This window comes from Sodiomyces alcalophilus, assembly GCF_042370955.1.
Source record: "Sodiomyces alcalophilus JCM 7366 unplaced genomic scaffold ACRALscaffold_1, whole genome shotgun sequence".
Lineage (NCBI taxonomy): Eukaryota > Fungi > Ascomycota > Sordariomycetes > Glomerellales > Plectosphaerellaceae > Sodiomyces > Sodiomyces alcalophilus.
The window spans coordinates 712,442-730,716 of record NW_027263532.1 but is presented as its reverse complement, the minus strand read 5'-3'; the positions used below and the strand labels follow the sequence as shown (position 1 = coordinate 730,716).

Below are 18,275 nucleotides of genomic sequence, written 5' to 3'. Positions count from 1 at the left end.
CTATGACTATCAGCACGTTGACGTCGTTCTGAATCGTGAACCCTGCTGTCCTCAACGCGACAATATGGGGTTCCTATAGTTCCGGACCAACAAAGAGTTACGCCGCCACCCTGTGCTAACCGACAACCAATCTGCTCGTATCGTCTATTCCAGTCCCGCATAAGGCCATCCATCCGACCTCGTCTTGCAGCACGGCGGCCAATGTATCTAGAATGAAGGCCGTCCTCCCAGGAAAGCCATCGCCGGAGCTTCAAGCTCTGGCGACCGGTGTCTGGGAGACAAAGGCATATAACGTGGGTGGCGCAAAGTACAGAATGGTTAACTGCTGGGGAATTAAGCTCACTCTCTCCAGGTCTATGCAACTGGGAACGCCTTCGCTGTGCTTACGGAACCCAATGTGCTGATCCAGACCGTATATGAGGACGATGACAGTGTCTTGCTCGCTGTTGCGTTCGACGAATCTTCAGGCAAAATAGCCACGAGCACCAAGTCTGTTGTGCGAGTCTACAAGCCTCTCAGCGCCAAAGCATATCCTCCGACAGTGGGTTTTCTGGAATTCCATCTGGCTCAGGGAGACGGGGGCTAACAAATGACTTTGGCGCAGTGGATTCTTCAATCGTCATTCCCAATACCGACACCCGGCACCCCGCGCCTGTCCTGGGGAGCATCGGAGGAACTTCTCGTAGCGACTACTTCGCTGCACCTATACACGACGTCTGGCGAGCCGACACTCCTCTGGGAGAAGCGATTAGCGAATGCCGCCAAGATAGCCTCCCTCTCCTCGGATTCCGAAAACATCGCCGTTGTGGGGGATTATGATTCTGTTGTCAAAGTATGGCACAGGCTGACCTACGGCACGGAAGGCGTTCGGTTCGACTTGTTTTGCCTTCCACATCCCGACGTTGTGACGAGAATCCAATGGCGCAAGAACCACGATACTCCCTCCAGGGCCAACAAGGCTCTATATACCATCTGTGCGGATCTCACCCTTCACGTCTGGGCTGCATCCGACCCTTCCGACCCACAGAATCTTCAGAGTTGTGGTAAAGTCGACCTGTCGTGGGCTGCGCGAGATCAGAGCCTGTATGGTAGCCCCTGCGTCTTCTTTCTCGATGCCAGTGAAGTTGCGACCGCGATCGAGAACAAGGCGAAATCCGATGCAGGCAAGGAAAAACAACGTAACGCCGCCCTCGATCGCCTTATTGCCGCTGCAAACCAGAAATCCGAGCTCTGTTTTGTTTTGAGTGGGGGCCACTCGCTCTCTGTGCTCGCGCTGGAGAACGTGGGATCTTCGTCGCGAGAACTGGGGATTACGAGCATTGCCTATATTGAATCCGGTAGTCTGATGACTCGGTCGGAACGGGAGTCTTCAGATACTCCCTCGCACGTGGAAATCCAGGCCTACTGCATGCCGTCTTCCGGCCAGCTCCGCATCCTTCTCCACGAATTCGACCATGGCCGCATTCGGATATTCGGGACGGAACTCGTGGATCTAATAGCATCTCAAGCCGAGAAGCCACTTTTGCACCTCCGGGGCTTCTGGTCTGGGCATTCCGCGCCTATTCAAAAGGTCGTGCGCAATTTCAGTGGCCGTGCCGTGGTTTCGAGGACGGCCGGTGGCGATAGTATCGTCTGGCGGCACGGGGGCCAGAGAAATTCCCCCGAGCTCCTACGACAGAGCAGTATTCCCAACGAGGGCCACATCCACCGCATTTGTGTTTTGCGTAAAGGTCGCTTCGTCGTCTTCCTGAAACATGATACCATCTCCCTATGGGATTGCCGCGAGCAAAAGGCGGTACTCCTCGGTCGTCAGAAGTATAGCATTGCCGGGAACCCACTCTGCCTCCTGATTTTACCACGCGCAATACCCGAGGATCACCAGACGGCCTATATAGCTACCGTTACCTCGGAGCAAGAGGGCCTCGTCTGGGAGGTCAGTCTGCCGGACTATATTCATCACGAGGATGGCCATGATGGCCGGACGACACCGCAAACCAATGGCCATAGCGATGTATTCATCCGGGAGTTCTGCAGTTTCCAGTGGACAGATGCCGAGGGCCTCGCGTACGTCCTACCCGTCGACCCTGCGGGGTCTGTACCGGTCGTGTCGGGTTTCCTCGATGTGTTTGCGAAAGACATCGCTGTATCCTACACTGACACTGGCCGCGTTCACTTCTGGGCGGCGCGTGTCGATCTGACCGAGCGCAGCGTGGAATGGCTCTCGACTTGCTCTACCGAAACTGGACTCCAAAACCCGGCTCTTGTCAGCGGAAGCACACTGTCCAAGGCGGCTTTGGTAGACTCTTCTCGGTCCGGACTCTACATCTGGGATGTCGGCGGCGCTCGGCTGGAGTACACGGAGACTTATCAAACACAAGAGACCATCCAGGATCTGGACTGGACATCCACGCCCGACTGTCAGTCTATTTTGGCCGTCGGCTTTCAGCATCGCGTAATTCTCCTGTGTCAGATGCGCTTCGACTACCTTAACAAGGGCCCAGCCTGGGCTCCCATCCGAGAAATCAACATTCAGGGTCTGACACCGCATCCCATTGGAGACTCTGTCTGGCTTGGAGACGGACATCTTGTTGTTGGTGCAGGTAACCAGTTATTCGTTCACGGAAGGGACTTTGGCCTGTCGGATGCGAGAATCAGCAGCCTGCACCTACCGTACAGGAAACATAGAGTCTGGGACCTGTTCGAAGCCGTCCAGCGATGCAACGGACCATTGCCGGTGTTCCACCCCCAGTTCCTCAGTCAGTATATCCTCGCTGGCAAAGTAGCGGTTGTGCATAAGGTCTTGATGGCATTACACAAGGCACTAAAGTATGTGCTCCCGGGGGAGGAGCTTGATGACTACTTGGGACTGGATCCTGACGACTTTTATACGGAGAATGTAAGTGGTCCCAACGTAACGTATCCCGTGAGAAGCTAACTGTTATCCAAGGCCGTTTCCAACGCCGGATTCGGACCGCAACCCACACGCCTTCATGGCCACCCCTTGGCAGAAAGTGACGACGACGAGTCGTTCACGGCTGACGTAGCTGCAGCCATCAACGAGCGTCTTACAAAAATAGGATTGTCACAACTTTCGGGGCACGAACAGATCCAACTAGCTGATATTATTGAGTGTGCCGGCTTGGTGGAGGAGCATCGCCGGTCGCTGGACGAAAACGGCGCGCGGTTCATGCTCTTTTTCCGCCAGCATGCTCTCCGCAAAGGTCGTACCAATGAGATACAAATGACGTGGCGGGAGATTACATGGGCCTATCACTCGACCAGTCAAGATATCTTACTTGACTTTGTGACACGGCAGTATCACGGATCGATTCGGTGGGAGCATGCTCGAGAGAGCGGCATGTTCATGTGGCTGACCGACTCGCACGCAGTGGTAAGAGGAATCCACGCGCAGGCGCCCCGTGTTGCCGATTCATATTCCTAACGGTCACAGGCGACGGAATTCGAACGCATTGCGCGAAACGAGTATACGAAAAGCGATGAGAAGAACCCCATCAACTGCAGCTTGTACTACCTGGCGTTGAAGAAGAAGACGGTCCTGCAAGGCCTCTGGCGGATGGCTACTTGGCATCGCGAGCAAGCAGCTACACTAAAGCTCCTTTCCAATAATTTCGATGATCCTAAATGGCGCACAGCAGCCCTTAAGAATGCCTACGCCTTACTTGGTAGACGGAGATTCGGTACGCAAAAAGAGAAGCCAGTCCCACACGTTATTCAGATATTAGCTTTAGTCGCTGACTTTTGGTTGACCGATACAGAATACGCCGCGGCATTTTTCCTCCTAGCTGACCGGCTAGAAGACGCCGTCAACGTCTGTTTAAAACAGTTGAAAGATCTGCAACTGGCCATTGCGCTCGCCCGTGTGTATGAAGGTGATCACGGCAAGGTCTTTCGCAGGTTGCTGGAGGACGAGGTGTTGGGTGTCGCCGCCCGGGAAGGAAACCGATGGCTTGCGTCTTGGGCGTTTTGGATGCTGAACCGCAAGGACATGGCGGTGCGAGCGTTGATTGTGAGTGCTTTCGTCCTTTCTTACCGTGTGGCCTCGGGCCAGCACAGACAACAACTGACAGCGCTCTATAGACCCCTGTGTACGCTCTACTGGAAACACCTTTGGTCCTCGACATGAAGTCGAAGCTATTCCTGACAGACGACCCAGCGCTGGTTGTGCTGTACTCGCAACTACGACAGAAGACTCTACAGACGCTCCGCGGCGCCTCCAAGGTGACACCGCGAGCCGAATGGGAATTTGTCCTCCATAGCGCGAAGCTTTACGGTCGTATGGGGTGTGATCTCCTAGGTCTCGATCTCGGTATGTTTCTATCCTCCTGCACCGTTTGTTTTCGTCATGCATAATGCTCACAGCATGCAGTTCGCAACTGGGAGTTCCCCCAGCCGACTACGGTGTTTTCCGGCTTGGGCGGCGAGGTGAACTCGATAAAGCTACTGAGGCGACGTAGCTCGCTCGTCGTGGACGACCTTCCAACATCAAAGCTCCATACCGATATCCGAGCTGCCAAGCCAGACGAGGCACATCCACCGCCAACCATATTCCAGGAACCGGATGCAAACTCTCTTCTTGATAGCTTTGGGTTTTAATGCCATTGCTAGTACACATCGCCGTCCTTTAACATACTCGAGGGGTCATGCGGTTGCTCCTCGCCCACCCAGATTAGAAACAACGATCGGAAGGCATGGAAACGGAAGCATACGCAATACCGGGAACTCAGTGTGTCGAAGCAGGCGAAGGGAGACTCGTGAGAGGGCTGACGAGGGTCGGCGGGCATATGGCGAGGGGAGATGGCCGCGTGTATGATTAGTAGGTTGGGTATGGCACAGCGGGGATAGCGGAAAGGGCATCCTTGGCGGTTTTCCTGTTCTACAGATCGCAATTGACAACTGATACTGGACTCTATGTTCTTGGAGGCTCCGAGTGAATATCAGTGGGATCGTCTAAGTGTACGAAGGCAGAATTGGGTTGTAGTGTTAGAGGGGGTTAACTTGGACGCACCAGTGACCACCGTCGTAGGGGGGTCTACGCGCTGCGTGTGTACTTGGCCATGCTGTAATTCTGTAACATTCAGTGTCGGCTCGAGTAAAATAGGAATTGGAGTTGCTGTACGTGCTGGCTACCTACCTACATCGTAAGTATCCCCAGAAGCCAGCAATTGCATACGAAGTACCACTGGCCTATCTTGGCACCCGATGCAATCCTATCAAATTAGCTCCTTTGTTACCACGTACATTGACAGGTACCGTACCTCGAACTTGGGTACGTACACGTTTGGGCCAAGGTGTCAAAACCACAACAACTAGGTACTGTAGCTAACTTATTTACCAACGCACAACATCACCAGCACGATCGAGAATAAACGAATAGCTATACAAGGCCGGCGTCACATAATGCCTTTGTGACCGTCAGCCGCATACAACGGAGCTAAATTGAGCGGAAACGTGGGTCAGATAGTGCGCTCCATGGCAGGGACAAGGCAACGACGCTCAGCATGTTCTCCATTTCCACGGCTCCCGCGAAGCAGTCGGTCACCGAGACCATCTCTGTCCTGAGCGGTCGCCTGGGTTCCGCAACGCTCCTTGAGGACCGACGAGCTGCCATTCTCGGCCTGCGCAGCTTCGCCAAAGACTTCCCAGCGACCGTTGCGTCTGGTGCATTGCGCAGCTTGATTGGCGGCCTGGGCAACGATGGAGAAGACGTCGATACCGTAAAGGTCATCCTGGAGACGCTATTGATGCTCTTTAACCCCAACGATGACAGTCCAGAAGCATCCGATGAAGTCATGCTGTGGATGGCCGATGAATTCACGCAACGTCAGGATAATATCACGCTCTTACTCGATTACCTCGAATCGACCGACTTCTACTCCCGCCTATACTCACTCCAGCTCCTCACAGCCATCCTCTCCGCACGCACCGAGCGAACCGAAGAATGCATCTTTACTGCACCCTTGGGCATCTCGCGCCTCGTTGCCATACTTGACGACCAGCGGGACGCAGTCAGGAACGAAGGGATAACACTTCTGACCTTCTTAACCTCCACCTCAACCGACGTACAGAAACTCGTCGCCTTTGAGAATGCGTTCGATCGCCTGTTTGCCATCATGACCTCCGACGGCGCGCTTTCACAGGGAGGCCGCACAACCGAAGACTGCCTCATCCTCCTCGCCAACCTCCTCCGAAGAAACACCTCGAACCAGTCCCTGTTCCGCGAGTCGGGAGGCATACTGCGACTTGCGGCGTTCCTCGAGGCTGCATTGAGGGCTCAAGAGGAGGAAGGGGACGATGTAGCTTCGTGGGCACAAGCTCAGCGGAACCGTAATATCTACGCGCTCCTCGCCGTGGTCCGGCTTCTTCTCGCAGAGGGAGCCGTCGGGCTCTCCCAAAACCAAGCAGCCCTGGGGCAGAGCGGTTTGCTGTACCACGCGCTGCAGCTCTCGTTTAGCCGCGCAGCGCAGACACCCATTAAAGCAGAGGTTGGTCATCCCGCGTGTTGTCGTAGTTATGTATTGTTAAAATACCAACCAACATTTTTCCTTCAGGCACTGGTGACATGCGCCGACATTATCAGGGGCAACACCGGCCTCCAAGAAAGCTTCGCCCAGTTCCAGGTTCCCGCCCCGCTAGGCCCTGATGGGCCGGGGGCCGAAGCGCACGACGCCAGAGCAAATGGCGATGGTGCAAAAGTATACGTTATCGACGGCCTGCTGGACCTGACGCTGACGTTCTCATCCACCGACACGTTCGATGTGCGCCGTGGGGCCTGTGAATGTATAATGGCTTACTTCTTCCAACACTCGGAGATTCGTCTGCATTTTCTCAGGAGGGCCATCGAAGGCTACCGGTCGAGCGTGGACGAAACGGCCAACGTCCTGGCCGTGCTGCTTCGTCCAGACGCCGACGATGTCGCCAGCAACCCTTACCGCATTTGGTTCGCCGCCATCATCACCTTCCATCTGTTGTTTGACAACCCAGGGGCCAAGAGTCTCGTCATGGAGGTCACAGAAGGCGATGCGGAAAGCGGCGAAGAGGTCGTAACGAGCATCCAGACCATCACCGCTCATGTTGTTTCGGGACTACAGCGCGAACAGGACAGCCGCGTGGTGATTGGCTATCTCATACTCCTCTTGGGTTGGATGTTTGAAGACTTGGACGCCGTCAATGACTTCCTTGACCAAGGAAGCAACGTCCAGAGCCTTATCGAAGCTGTTGTTCGCCAGGGTCCGGCCGATGATATCGTCCAGGGTCTCTGTGCGATGCTCCTGGGGGAAATCTACGAATTCTCGACCAAGGATTCCCCCATCCCCAGGCCAAGTCTGCATTCGCTACTGCTGTCGCGAATGGGACGAGAACGGTACTTCGAGGCTTTATCCAACTTGAGAAGCCATCCGGCCATGCGCGACTTTGAGGTACTTCCGCAAAAGTTGGACGCCTCGGCTTCAGGTCGACTTCCGGATGTTTTCTTCGACTCGCTCTTTGTGAATTTCTTCAAGGATAACTACAGCCGGATGCTCCGCGCCATTGATCGGGACCCGGGCATGGAGGTCTCGGTTATTTCCAACGGCGTGCAGAAGGGCATCTCGCGGGAGCTCGTGGATTCTCTCCGCCAACAGTTGGAAGAGAAGGAGAGGGCATTGCAGGAGGCCCAAGTGACATTGTCTGCTTTGGAGGGGCAACTCGGACAAGAGCAAGCCGACCACAAGAAAGCCCGGGAGATGGCGACGGTAGAGGTTTCCAGGGCCAAGGCTGAGGTAGAAGCTCTACGTCGCGACCACGTGGTGGAACTTGAGTAAGGCACCCGGCTTTCGTTCACAGTCGAGCCCTCCTCTTTTCTTTTCTTTTCTTTTCCTTGACTTTCTTTTTATACTGACGACCGTCCAGAAATGCACGCCGCGAGCTCCTAGCTGCCCAGGACCAACACGAGAAGGAAATGGAACAGTCGAAGCGAGGTGCCGAAGCCAATTTAGAGTACGTTGGAATTGAGGACGATTTAATAATTCGGTCGTTGGACTGTTGATTGGCGTAACACTGACACGGCCTAGGGACGAACACCGCAAGTTTTTATCTGCACAAGAGGATCACAAGAGACAGCTGGAATACGTGAGGAAGTCGGGAGAAGCGGAATTGGAGTGAGTCTTGATTGTCACTCATGCCACCTCTTGCCACTGACAGATTCAGGAAACTACGACGGAAGAGTGCGTCGGCCCAGGCGGAACTCAAGGAGGAACTTGAGAAAGCCAAGCAAGCGTCGGAGACTGAGGTTCAGAGGACGAGGCAGCGTGCCGATGCCGAGATTGCCGATCTCCGTGCTACCATCAGCAGACTCGAGGTGGACCTGAAAAAGGCAAGCCGCAGCAAGCCATCTGAATATCGAGAAACAAGGAACAATTACTGACTCAGGGAACAGTCCGACAAAGAAAAGACTCAGGAGCTGCAGGCGTTACGAGAGGAACATGCATCTAAATCAGCGGAGCAACAAGAACAGCATGCTCTGGATATCGAAAAGCAAAAGGCACTCACCACCAAGGCGGAGAATCGCGCGTCTCAACTTGAAAGAGAATTAAATGAAGCTGGGGAGAAGATCCGCAAGGTATGTTTCCTCGGTTGAAAATGAGCCAGTTGTCCTGGCATGCAGTAATTCAGGGGCTCGGCTGACAGATTGGTAGCGTGAGATGTCCCTCAAGGAGGCCCAGGAGGCGAAGCAATCAACCCAGACCGAGCTTGATGATTTACTCATGGTCTTTTCCGACTTGGATGAGAAGGTCGCCAAGTATAAGGTAAGTCTATGCCGAGAGGGGACCATGGGAGCGAACAATAGAAAGACTTGGTCATGACTGACACAATTTGCACAGGCGCGGCTCAAGAAGTTGGGAGAACAGGTGTCCGATGGAGAGGGGGACGAAAGCGAGGATGAGAGCGATGACGAAGACGAAGACGATGACGAGGACGAGGACGAGGCCGAGGAAGACGATAGAGTCAAGAATGCCGGCTGAGTTTAGACAGGCAGCCAATATGCCGCGCACAATTTGGCTAGAACGGGACGAATGTATATGCGAGGAAGATATCGCCTTTCTATGTCGAAACAGCCCCAGCCACGAACTGGCCCCATGATAGAATCAAGACAAAAGAGCCTATGACACTTCGACCCCTGATGTGCTGTTATGGGACGTTTTGACGCTCCTCCATCTCTTGGGGTTCCCTTCTCCGAACTCTCCGCTATCTATTTTCCCTCATTTTTTTGTCAAGCACATCCCCTTATAAGGGCTTCCTTTATACAATTCTATCACATACGACCATACCCACTAGAAAACTCGGGATCCCGTCCGCTCTCCCATAGATAAGCTAGTGAGGGCCGGATTAGTAGTTGGGTCGGTGACGACCAGCGAATACCCGGTGTTGTATGTTTTTGCTATATTCTTTTCTTTTTTCCTTTTTGCCTCTTATTCAGAGACCTTATAAGTGCTTCCCGTACAGAGTACTGTCACATACGACCATACCCACTGGAAAGCTCGGGATCCCGTCCGCTCTCCCATAGATAAGCCAGTGAGGGCCGGATTAGTAGTTGGGTCGGTGACGACCAGCGAATACCCGGTGTTGTATGTTTTTTACTTTTTCTTTCTTTCTTCTTTTTTTCTTCTTTTTTGTTTTTTTTGATTCCGTTCTTTTTTGGATCAGAGGAGAGGAGACCTCCCTATAACCCTCCCTTACACGTCCTATCACATTGGAAAGCTCGGGTTCCCGTCCGCTGCCCCATAGATGATAAGCCAGTGGGACGGATCGGTCGTATGTTGGTAGAAACAGGCCGCTTGACACATCAGTCGAGCTGCTAGATGAACAACGAGTAGTGCCAGTCCCATCCCTGGGATGTCGGGTTGAAGCGCGTCCATTGAGTTCAAAGCCCCGAATCTAGATCTAGAGACCGTACACTCCGCAGAAGAGCCAAAATCAACTTTTGTGGTGACCATTTTCCATTTCCATGACATTACTACTGCAATTTCCACGTCTGTCTTCGTTCGGAATCTTTTGTAGTCCAGGACATGGAGATTCCGAGTGCTCTTGGGTTCTCTTCCGGCGCTTCAAAGATTATCTCACCCGAAACGCGAGTTCCCTTTTCCGCGGTGAGAATTCCCTTACTTGGGTCAACCAACAAGAGACCTTGCTTCCAGTGGGTCACCGGGCCACGAGGGCTTGTTGTAAAGGCAACAGCCGACGGGATCTTGCTGTCAGGGGAACTCGGATCGACACTGGTCCCCCAGGGGATTGTCTCTTGCCGAGACCTAGTGAAGAAGATGTCGAACCATATCAAAAAGCCGTCGATGGATTCGACCTGCTGAGTTACCTCCGACTGCCAGTCACTGCGAAAGTTGAGCTCTTCTGGCTTGACGGAGTGCAGATCCAGGTGAGAGATCTGAGACGGCTGGCCACAAATCGTTGAGGGTGGAAGATCCTCGACACGGGCTTCTTCGTAAATGCCCGTCTTCATGGCTTTCATGTCGAATCCATACACGTCGTCCCAGAAGGAGACATGGTCGGTAATATATTCAGGATCGGACACGGGTGCAGCCCAGATGGTGGCAAAGCTTGGTACGAGCAGGCCATCCGGCTTTAGGTACTTGTCCCGGGCATACAGGACACTGGGGAGCATGGCCTCGTAGAGGAGGCAGTATCCCATCCACTCGCTGACGATAATGTCCACTTGCGGGACGGGGAGGTCGATGTCTTCGATTCTGCCTTTGATACAAGTGATTGTATCGGACAGCCCGTTCTGGTAAACATTGGCGCGTGCCTTTTCGATGACGTCCGACTTGTCGACGGCGAAAACGGCCTTTGCGCCTGCCCTGGCGCAGAACATGCTCAGGATGCCTAAGCGATTGCGGTGTTAGTACATGGCGATGATCAACACTGACGAATGATGAGGAACTGGCGGGAGGAGGAAGAAGGGGGGATGAAAAGAAGGGAAGGGGGATTCTTGCCAGTTCCACATCCAATGTCCATGACAATCTTGTCCTTGAACAAGGCCTTGTTCTCATAAATAAAGTCACGGTAAGCATCCGTCCGCACCGTGTCCTTCAACATGGTTTCATGAATTTCTAAGGAGGGATTGTCAGCTCCCTGGAAAAATAAAAATGAAAATAAAAATCCACGGACACCCAGGCCGGGATGATAGAGGGAGGGGTTAGGCACCATTTGCAGCATACGACTCCCAGTAATACTGAGATTCATCCTTGGCCTCATCCGATTCCGTAGTTGCGTCCCGCTTGTCGTCTCCCCAGCGGCGTTCGAGGGTCTCTTCCACGGCGAGACGATAGTCGGCGAACTGTGAATTGACTGCGGCCAGCTCTTCCGCCAGGCGGGCATTGAGAGCAGCGAGGTCCTCCCGCGAGACATCGTCGGCGACAGGAGGCACGGCCTCCTGGTCCGAGTCATCAAGGTCCAGCTCATCGAGAGATAGGATGAGGGCATCATCGTCCACGACAGGCTTCAGATAGCGGTCGTCAGCGATAGTCTCCAGCGTGATGGTTTCTGGAAGGGGGCGGCCATCGTGGATTTGCTGCCGGACTAGGGTTTCGAGTTAGCCATCGAGTTTTTAGGCCTCAACGATTCAAAACGTCGAAACGTGATGGGAGCGGGCGGATTTGGAGAGACAGACTAAAATTGACTAGCTTGACGGTTCCGTAAAAATCGAGGCCAAGACGCTGCCGGAGGGCAAGAAAGTCGAAGCCGTGTTTCTCCTTACAATGCGTCAACATGGACATGACATCCGGGAAAACAGAGTCGTCCAGGAGAGAGACGATAGCGAGAGGCTCATCCTCCTCCGGTTCAACGTCCAGCCATTCTGCTTCATCACCGCCCGAGCTCGCCGAGTCATCGGAGAAGTCGGGATCTCTGTTATTTATGAGTTTGTTTCCCGCCATGGTTGATAATAGCTACCTAATGCGACGTGATTGCTAGTAGGATATGCACATGAAGGAACAAGGGTCTCCGGCGTTATTGTATGGTTTGGTGGTGAAGCCCTAAGACGGAAGGAGGGGCGAAATGGATATCGATTTGTATAGACTTGTGGTGCCACGGGTCTCGCTCCTACCTAAGCCACACACTCAGGAATTAACTGGTAATTATAGTACCTATATAACTCGTAAAACAACACTAGCATATAAAAAAGACGGTTTAGTTTCTTATTTAATACCCACGTTGGATAGTAACTACACGTTTTATATACAAATAACGAAGAGTTTATTTTGCGCTAATTGTTAGCAGGCGCAATTCTTAGGCATATCTTCAGGTACCGATTTGAGTGGGAGTACATCTGGTGAACCATCCCGCGGAGCCCGTTATCGGTATACTTGAAAGCCACAGGCCAAAACTCACAGGAACCTGCTCATATGTACCTATTCGTAGTATCATGTCGAAAGTCGTACGAAGTATCTAACCGGGTATCCGAGCAAGTGTAGGGTACATGCAGAAACAGACTATATAGGTAGAATCAACAGTGAAAACCGACGCGGCAATTCCTTTACTTGAAATGCGGCACATTGGCGCTCTGAAGAATCAAGTTTACGACGCTGAAGAATCCTTCGCCCAGAATGAAGCCCGAGGCTAGGACGATGAGCGGCGTGTTCTCCCGCGGGGCTCCTCGCCAAGGCGACGACCAATACCAAGCAAGGAGACCGCCCACTGTTCGCGCAAGCGTAAAGGACGGGACGTTGTACATGCCTTCTTCCCTGTTAGAACAGGAACTCCCACCATCGAGCGAAGGGGTTACATAGGTAGGCAGGGTTAGTGACATACCGATGGCAACGGCAATGCCGCCGGGAACCAGAGATCTCCATCTCCTGCCCGGGCAGGTCGCTCTGATAATAGTCGTAATGGCAAACAAAATCCCGAAACCGATCGACCACTCTTTCGTCATGGTCGGCAGGCCCTTGCCGGTGACAAGCCTCGCTGTGAAGATCCAAACATATGCAGTGGGGATCTGAAACAGATCACCTGGGATCGGATAGACTCTAGAGACGGGGCGAGACACCTCACAGGTCAGCGTGCTTGCCCAGTTACTGAGTGACTAGGGTCGCCTTTTCTGGGAGGCAAGGAGAACGGCAGGGGAATGGAATGGAACATGACTGACGCAGTATAAAGCTGATAGATAAAAGCGCTGACCACAGCGCCCACCGTCGCCCCTATGATCTGCCCCCAGAATTGTGCCGCCGGTGCCGCTCCTAAGAGATGGCCCGTCTTCAGGTCCTGCATCAACTCTCCGGCTTGCAAGGCGCCCTAAGGGGGAGAAGAAATGGAAGGTTAGTCTGTTCGAACCGCCGCATGGCTGTCGATTCGGGCTGAAATGGACTTACAGCTTCGGACTGTGATTTCATTAGCATCAGTAGCAAATCATCTCAAGAACCACACCCAACTTACAATGGCCCCGGCAACTAGGTTGACGATAACTCCCGACTGGTGAGACGCGGGAATGATCAAGGCGAAGAAGACCTGTGCGAGTTTGCTGATCCCGGAAACCGGGTTGAGATCCGTTTCTCCCAGAGCCCGCACCCCCATGATGCTCAGAATAAGAGCCAGCATCACGGCGATGACCGTCGCATATAGCGGCATGAGATCCCCAAAAGCATATCGGACTGTCACGATGCATAGTAGAATTGACGCGATCAGCCCAACTCCCACCGTCATGTCTCCAACTTGTTGTTCAGGGGGAGCGTCGTCCATTACAGCGATGTGGCTCTTGCCGGATGGAGAGTCTGCGCGGAGAAGCGGTGAGTCTGCATCAAGGGATCCGCGTGGGCTATCCATATCGAGAGCAGAGTTCTCCCTTTCGTCTCTATGCGCGCTTCCGGCAGAATCATCCTCGTGTGTTCGGATGGCAGAGTAGCCGGGAGGGGAAATCGTCTTAGAGTCCGTTCGAATCCATGGTTTACCCCTGCGCCACAGCGAGCGAACAACGAGGTGGCCGAGGTTCATAACCGCGTCTGCCAGCATGATGGACAGAGACACCCACACAATCCAGCCTTTGCTCCCACTTTCCCAATCGTCTATGGGACCAGGTGCCCAGCCTTTGTGTTTTGCAAGCGGCGACAGGATACCCCAGCCGACGATTGCGCCGAGGAGCATGTGCAGCGTGGTTTCCGGGCCCATGATGATGCCCTGGCCGATATACGCAGGGCTTGGATTCAGAGTCCAGAGCCACGTATGCGCCGCAGCACGGCCCAGTATGGGGATGCTTCGCAACCAGGGGAGGAAGTAGGTGCAAAGCGTATAAAATGCAGAAAAGGCGAAGCAGATGAACAAAATACGTACGTTTCTGGCCCAGTCACGGCGGCGCGCCGCATGGTCTGGTTCCTGGCCGTGCCGTTCATCACCATCTTCGTCGCTGCTCGTCGAGATGTTAACGTCAGAAGACGTAGTCAGCGGAACGAGACTCGCAAAATCGCCGGACGACGGCGCGGCCTTCCCGTCGGGGCCAGGACCTCGCACCTGTCCATGAAGAACGCCAATCAGGACGGCCGTGCTGTAGCCACTGGGGAACCGTAGCTTCTCACGGATAATGACCTGTCGTCGCCTTTAAATCGAACATCAGCGTCTGACCAGACTCTCGAGAGGTGGTCTACACCCAGCCGTCCCACTTTCATGAGAAGAGATATTGTCGGTGTGAGCGGCCGGCTAGGCAAGGGGCGGGGTTGGCTTACAATGGCACGGCAAAGACGACACCGAAATAACAGAGACCAATGGAGAAGACGATCAACTGCCACATGCTCAACTTGAGTGGGCCTTGCTCTTCCTCCCTCAGGAGATAATTCAGTGCAGGTAGCTTCACGATTTTACGTTAACGAATTATTCGGCCCTTCTTCTTTCCTGTGAGAGCTGAAGCGGATGGGACACGGAGAAGGGCATACCACTCCGACAAAACCACACCCCAGAGGCATGATCGCCATGCTTCCGGCAACGCTTTGCACCAGCACGTTCTCCACGGGGCTGAATGGGAATCGAAGGTGCCGGGAAAGAGCCTGAAAGATACCGAATCCAACAAGAGAGGCCGGCAAGGTCATGGGGCTTATCCAGCCAGTCTGCAACCCGAAGTACATGTTGGAGAAGCAGATGACCAGGCCAACCAGGAGACCAACGGCGACACCACGGATCGTGAAGCTTTCGCCCTCGATCCGAGGACGTAAAGTGGCGTCGACATCTTGTTCGGATGTCAAGAGCGCGCCGCCATCTCGACTGCTGCCTCGGTCGGGAGCCATGTTTGCAAAACGATCTTCAAAATGACCTGCCCAAAGGTTCCCGCCGGAATATTCAGTGGCTCAATACGTTTTGGTCGCCAGGTGAGACTCCGTTGGTGCCAGTATCTAGCCCGTCAGCATCGTAGGGATTTGTTTGAGTGAAGCTTGCTGGACAATTCCGATAGCGGCAGTCTGACTAGCCGAATGAATGGTTCTGGAAACCGGAAACTGAGCGAGGGTCGATCGTCCCAACTATGGTCGGATTTTCTGTTAATACGTTCCCTGAGAAACAAGTTGACTCGGACCTTATCATTGGGTTGTCGATATCGGGCCAGTATCGAGATGGATCCTGATTTGGTTTCAAAGCGCGCCTGGTTTTCCCCGGAGTGTGACGCGGGGCGGGTCGGCTCTAGCTGTGGTAAGGAGAATGCCAAGCATTCGTTGCGTGGCGGACCCCTTGCACGGAGTCACTAGGTACAGTGTCCAGCAAAGCTTGCTACAGGTTCTTTTCGTAACAAAAAACAAAAAAAGCGTACAGTGGTGGTGGCGGTTTGTTAAGAATCAGCCCAACATGTGCTTCGCGACATGTACGGTACCTCTTAAGTGGGTCAAAGTACTCCGTCCGGCTAGCGTATGCATTTGGCAGATACCAGATTACGTAGGGCCAAGCTATTGCGAGCTTTCTATTCGTTGTTATGCTTAGATGTGGAGACAAGAGGCTGAGAAACACGTGAAGTCAAGTCGTAGGTAAAACTACCGGGTCAGGGATTTCCGAGAATATCAACTTGGACCATTCTATACAAACTGATTTCCCAATTTTCAAGTTGCACAGTTGGATAGCACTTTACGCTCGCTACATATTCCCCATTGCTCATGCAGCGGCGAGCTACGTTGTCTACTTCTTGCCTTTCCTGCCCAAGCTACGGGTACTTTACAGGGCCTCACTCTCAGGAACTTGAAAGATCGACATAACACTTCGCGACTTCGCGACTTCGCGCATCGAACCTCTGAACCGACTCGACGACGCACCGCGAAGCCGTCACCATGGGTATCCCCGCGGCGTTCCGATGGCTCTCCAACAAGTATCCCAAAATCATCTCCCCGGTGATGGAGGAGCAGCCGGTGAAAATGGACGATGGTACCGTTATTCCGGTTGACACGACAGGACCGAATCCCAACGGGGAAGAATTTGATAACTTGTACCTCGACATGAACGGCATTGTGCATCCGTGTTCTCATCCCGAGGATCGCCCGGCCCCCAAAAACGAAGAGGAGATGATGCTCGAGATATTCAAGTACACGGATCGTGTCGTGAACATGGTTCGACCTCGCAAGCTTCTTATGATTGCGGTTGGTAAGTGGTTGTGTAAACCCAATATCGTGCGCGCGCTTTTACCAGGTTGCTAACGCACCTTCCATCGCAGATGGTGTTGCCCCTCGAGCCAAAATGAACCAGCAGCGTTCCCGGCGGTTCCGATCTGCGCAAGAAGCCCAGGAGAAGGAGGTCGACAAGCAAGAGCTCCTCAAGCTACTGAAGCAACAGAACGGCGGCGTCTTGCCCAAGGACACTCTGGAGAGCGCAGCCAAGAAGGCCTTTGATTCCAATTCTATCACGCCCGGCACCCCTTTCATGGACATTCTTGCCATAAGCCTCCGCTACTGGTGTGCCTACAAACTGAACTCGGATCCCGCCTGGGCGAGGATGAAGATTTTGATCTCAGACGCCACCGTACCTGGCGAAGGAGAACATAAGATCATGGACTTCATTCGCTCTCAACGGGCGTCGCCAGATCACGATCCAAACACGCGACATGTCATCTATGGCCTAGATGCGGATCTTATTATGTTGGGGCTTGCCACCCACGAACCTCATTTTCGCGTGCTGCGCGAGGATGTCTTCTTCCAGGAATCCAAGACCAGGATGTGCAAACTCTGTGGCCAGGCAGGGCACGAGGCACGGGATTGTCGAGGCGAGGCCAAAGCAAAAGACGACGAAGAGGACAAACAGGCCAAAGAAGCCCCCCTCAAGCCTTTCATTTGGCTCCATGTCTCCATCTTCAGAGAGTACTTGGCAGCGGAGCTCAACGTCCCCGGGTTGCCCTTCGCCTTTGACCTGGAAAGGGCCATTGACGATTGGGTATTCTTGTGTTGTTTCGTAGGCAACGACTTTCTTCCTCATTTGCCCGCACTTGACATTCGGGAAAACGGTATTGATACCTTGACGACAATCTGGAAGGACAACCTGCCCTTCATGGATGGCTATGTCACCAAAGACGGCCATCTCAATCTAAAGCGGGCGCAGCTCATCATGGACGCGCTAGCGAAACAGGAGGATGCCATTTTCAAGCGAAGAAAAGAACAGTCGGACCGCCGAGAGGCCAATGCGAAGCGGAGAAAACTTCAGGATGAGCGTCAGGGAAGAGGTGGCCGGCACAACTCGGCCGGAGGTGCGCGGAAAGCTCCGCTGGACAATGCGAGCTCAGGCCTGCCTTTATTCCCCACCGCTGGCTTTCCGATCGATGGCTCCGGCGCCGCTATCACACATGACATGATCGTGGGACGGTCGTCGAACGCCAACGCGAATGTGGCCAATAAAAGTGCAGCCAGCGTCATCAGGGAGAAGATACAAGGGATGATGCCTCCCAAGCCAGCGAATGACGAGTCTGGGCAAAAAGCGGCGGAAGCCGGCGGAGAATCTGCCACGCAGTCGCCAAAATCCGCGCTCGGAAAACGCAAAGCCGATACCCTGGCGGACAGCACGGGCTCGCCAACCCCGAATACATCCAGTCCTGGAACGCCCTCCGCAGCGACCGAAGAGGCCCCGGTCGACAACGTTCGGTTGTGGGAAGAAGGGTATGCTGATCGATACTACGAGCAAAAGTTCCATGTCGACCGGAGTGACATTGCCTTTCGGCATAAAGTAGCACGAGCCTACGTAGAAGGCTTATGCTGGGTGCTCCTTTATTACTACCAGGGTTGTCCATCATGGGAGTGGTACTACCCCTACCACTACGCACCTTTTGC

General features: G+C 53.7%; 6 protein-coding genes across 6 annotated transcripts; 3 read left to right on the top strand and 3 right to left on the bottom strand.

Annotated features, from left to right (window-relative positions):
* The first annotated feature begins 65 nt into the window (after positions 1-65).
* Positions 66-5,215, top strand: ACRALDRAFT_1060442 (uncharacterized protein). Its single transcript, XM_071016234.1, has 8 exons — positions 66-293; positions 353-541; positions 605-2,896; positions 2,948-3,391; positions 3,452-3,698; positions 3,777-4,027; positions 4,099-4,327; positions 4,388-5,215. The coding sequence occupies exons 1-8, from the start codon at positions 213-215 to the stop codon at positions 4,612-4,614; spliced, it is 3,960 nt and encodes a 1,319-aa protein (XP_070878526.1). The 5' UTR covers positions 66-212; the 3' UTR covers positions 4,615-5,215.
* ACRALDRAFT_206365 (uncharacterized protein) lies at positions 4,643-5,189 on the bottom strand (the record flags this gene model as incomplete). The annotated part of the gene is made up of 6 exons (XM_071022019.1): positions 4,643-4,673; positions 4,728-4,740; positions 4,787-4,894; positions 4,922-4,942; positions 5,027-5,078; positions 5,157-5,189. 6 exons carry the CDS (start codon positions 5,187-5,189, stop codon positions 4,643-4,645), a joined length of 258 nt encoding a protein of 85 aa, XP_070878527.1.
* A 5-nt stretch (positions 5,216-5,220) lies between the features above and the next one.
* ACRALDRAFT_206366 (uncharacterized protein) lies at positions 5,221-9,020 on the top strand (the record flags this gene model as incomplete). The annotated part of the gene is made up of 10 exons (XM_071022020.1): positions 5,221-5,309; positions 5,373-5,410; positions 5,438-5,469; positions 5,505-7,816; positions 7,909-7,995; positions 8,070-8,156; positions 8,200-8,356; positions 8,435-8,617; positions 8,694-8,804; positions 8,880-9,020. The coding sequence occupies 10 exons, from the start codon at positions 5,221-5,223 to the stop codon at positions 9,018-9,020; spliced, it is 3,237 nt and encodes a 1,078-aa protein (XP_070878525.1).
* A 765-nt stretch (positions 9,021-9,785) lies between these two features.
* Positions 9,786-12,033, bottom strand: ACRALDRAFT_1074227 (uncharacterized protein). The gene is made up of 4 exons (XM_071018214.1): positions 11,678-12,033; positions 11,212-11,586; positions 11,001-11,117; positions 9,786-10,890 (listed from the first exon to the last, which is right to left on the bottom strand). The coding sequence occupies exons 1-4, from the start codon at positions 11,940-11,942 to the stop codon at positions 10,013-10,015; spliced, it is 1,635 nt and encodes a 544-aa protein (XP_070878524.1). The 5' UTR covers positions 11,943-12,033; the 3' UTR covers positions 9,786-10,012.
* Positions 12,034-12,541: 508 nt separating this feature from the next.
* On the bottom strand, positions 12,542-15,604 carry ACRALDRAFT_1047124 (uncharacterized protein; the record flags this gene model as incomplete). Its single annotated transcript, XM_071015483.1, has 7 exons — positions 14,925-15,604; positions 14,718-14,839; positions 13,438-14,590; positions 13,374-13,382; positions 13,151-13,296; positions 12,817-13,031; positions 12,542-12,744 (listed from the first exon to the last, which is right to left on the bottom strand). The coding sequence occupies exons 1-7, from the start codon at positions 15,270-15,272 to the stop codon at positions 12,542-12,544; spliced, it is 2,196 nt and encodes a 731-aa protein (XP_070878523.1). The 5' UTR covers positions 15,273-15,604.
* A 691-nt stretch (positions 15,605-16,295) lies between these two features.
* On the top strand, positions 16,296-17,542 carry ACRALDRAFT_1067694 (uncharacterized protein; the record flags this gene model as incomplete). The annotated part of the gene is made up of 3 exons (XM_071017474.1): positions 16,296-16,605; positions 16,676-17,315; positions 17,488-17,542. 3 exons carry the CDS (start codon positions 16,296-16,298, stop codon positions 17,540-17,542), a joined length of 1,005 nt encoding a protein of 334 aa, XP_070878522.1.
* Between the last annotated feature and the right edge of the window lie 733 nt (positions 17,543-18,275).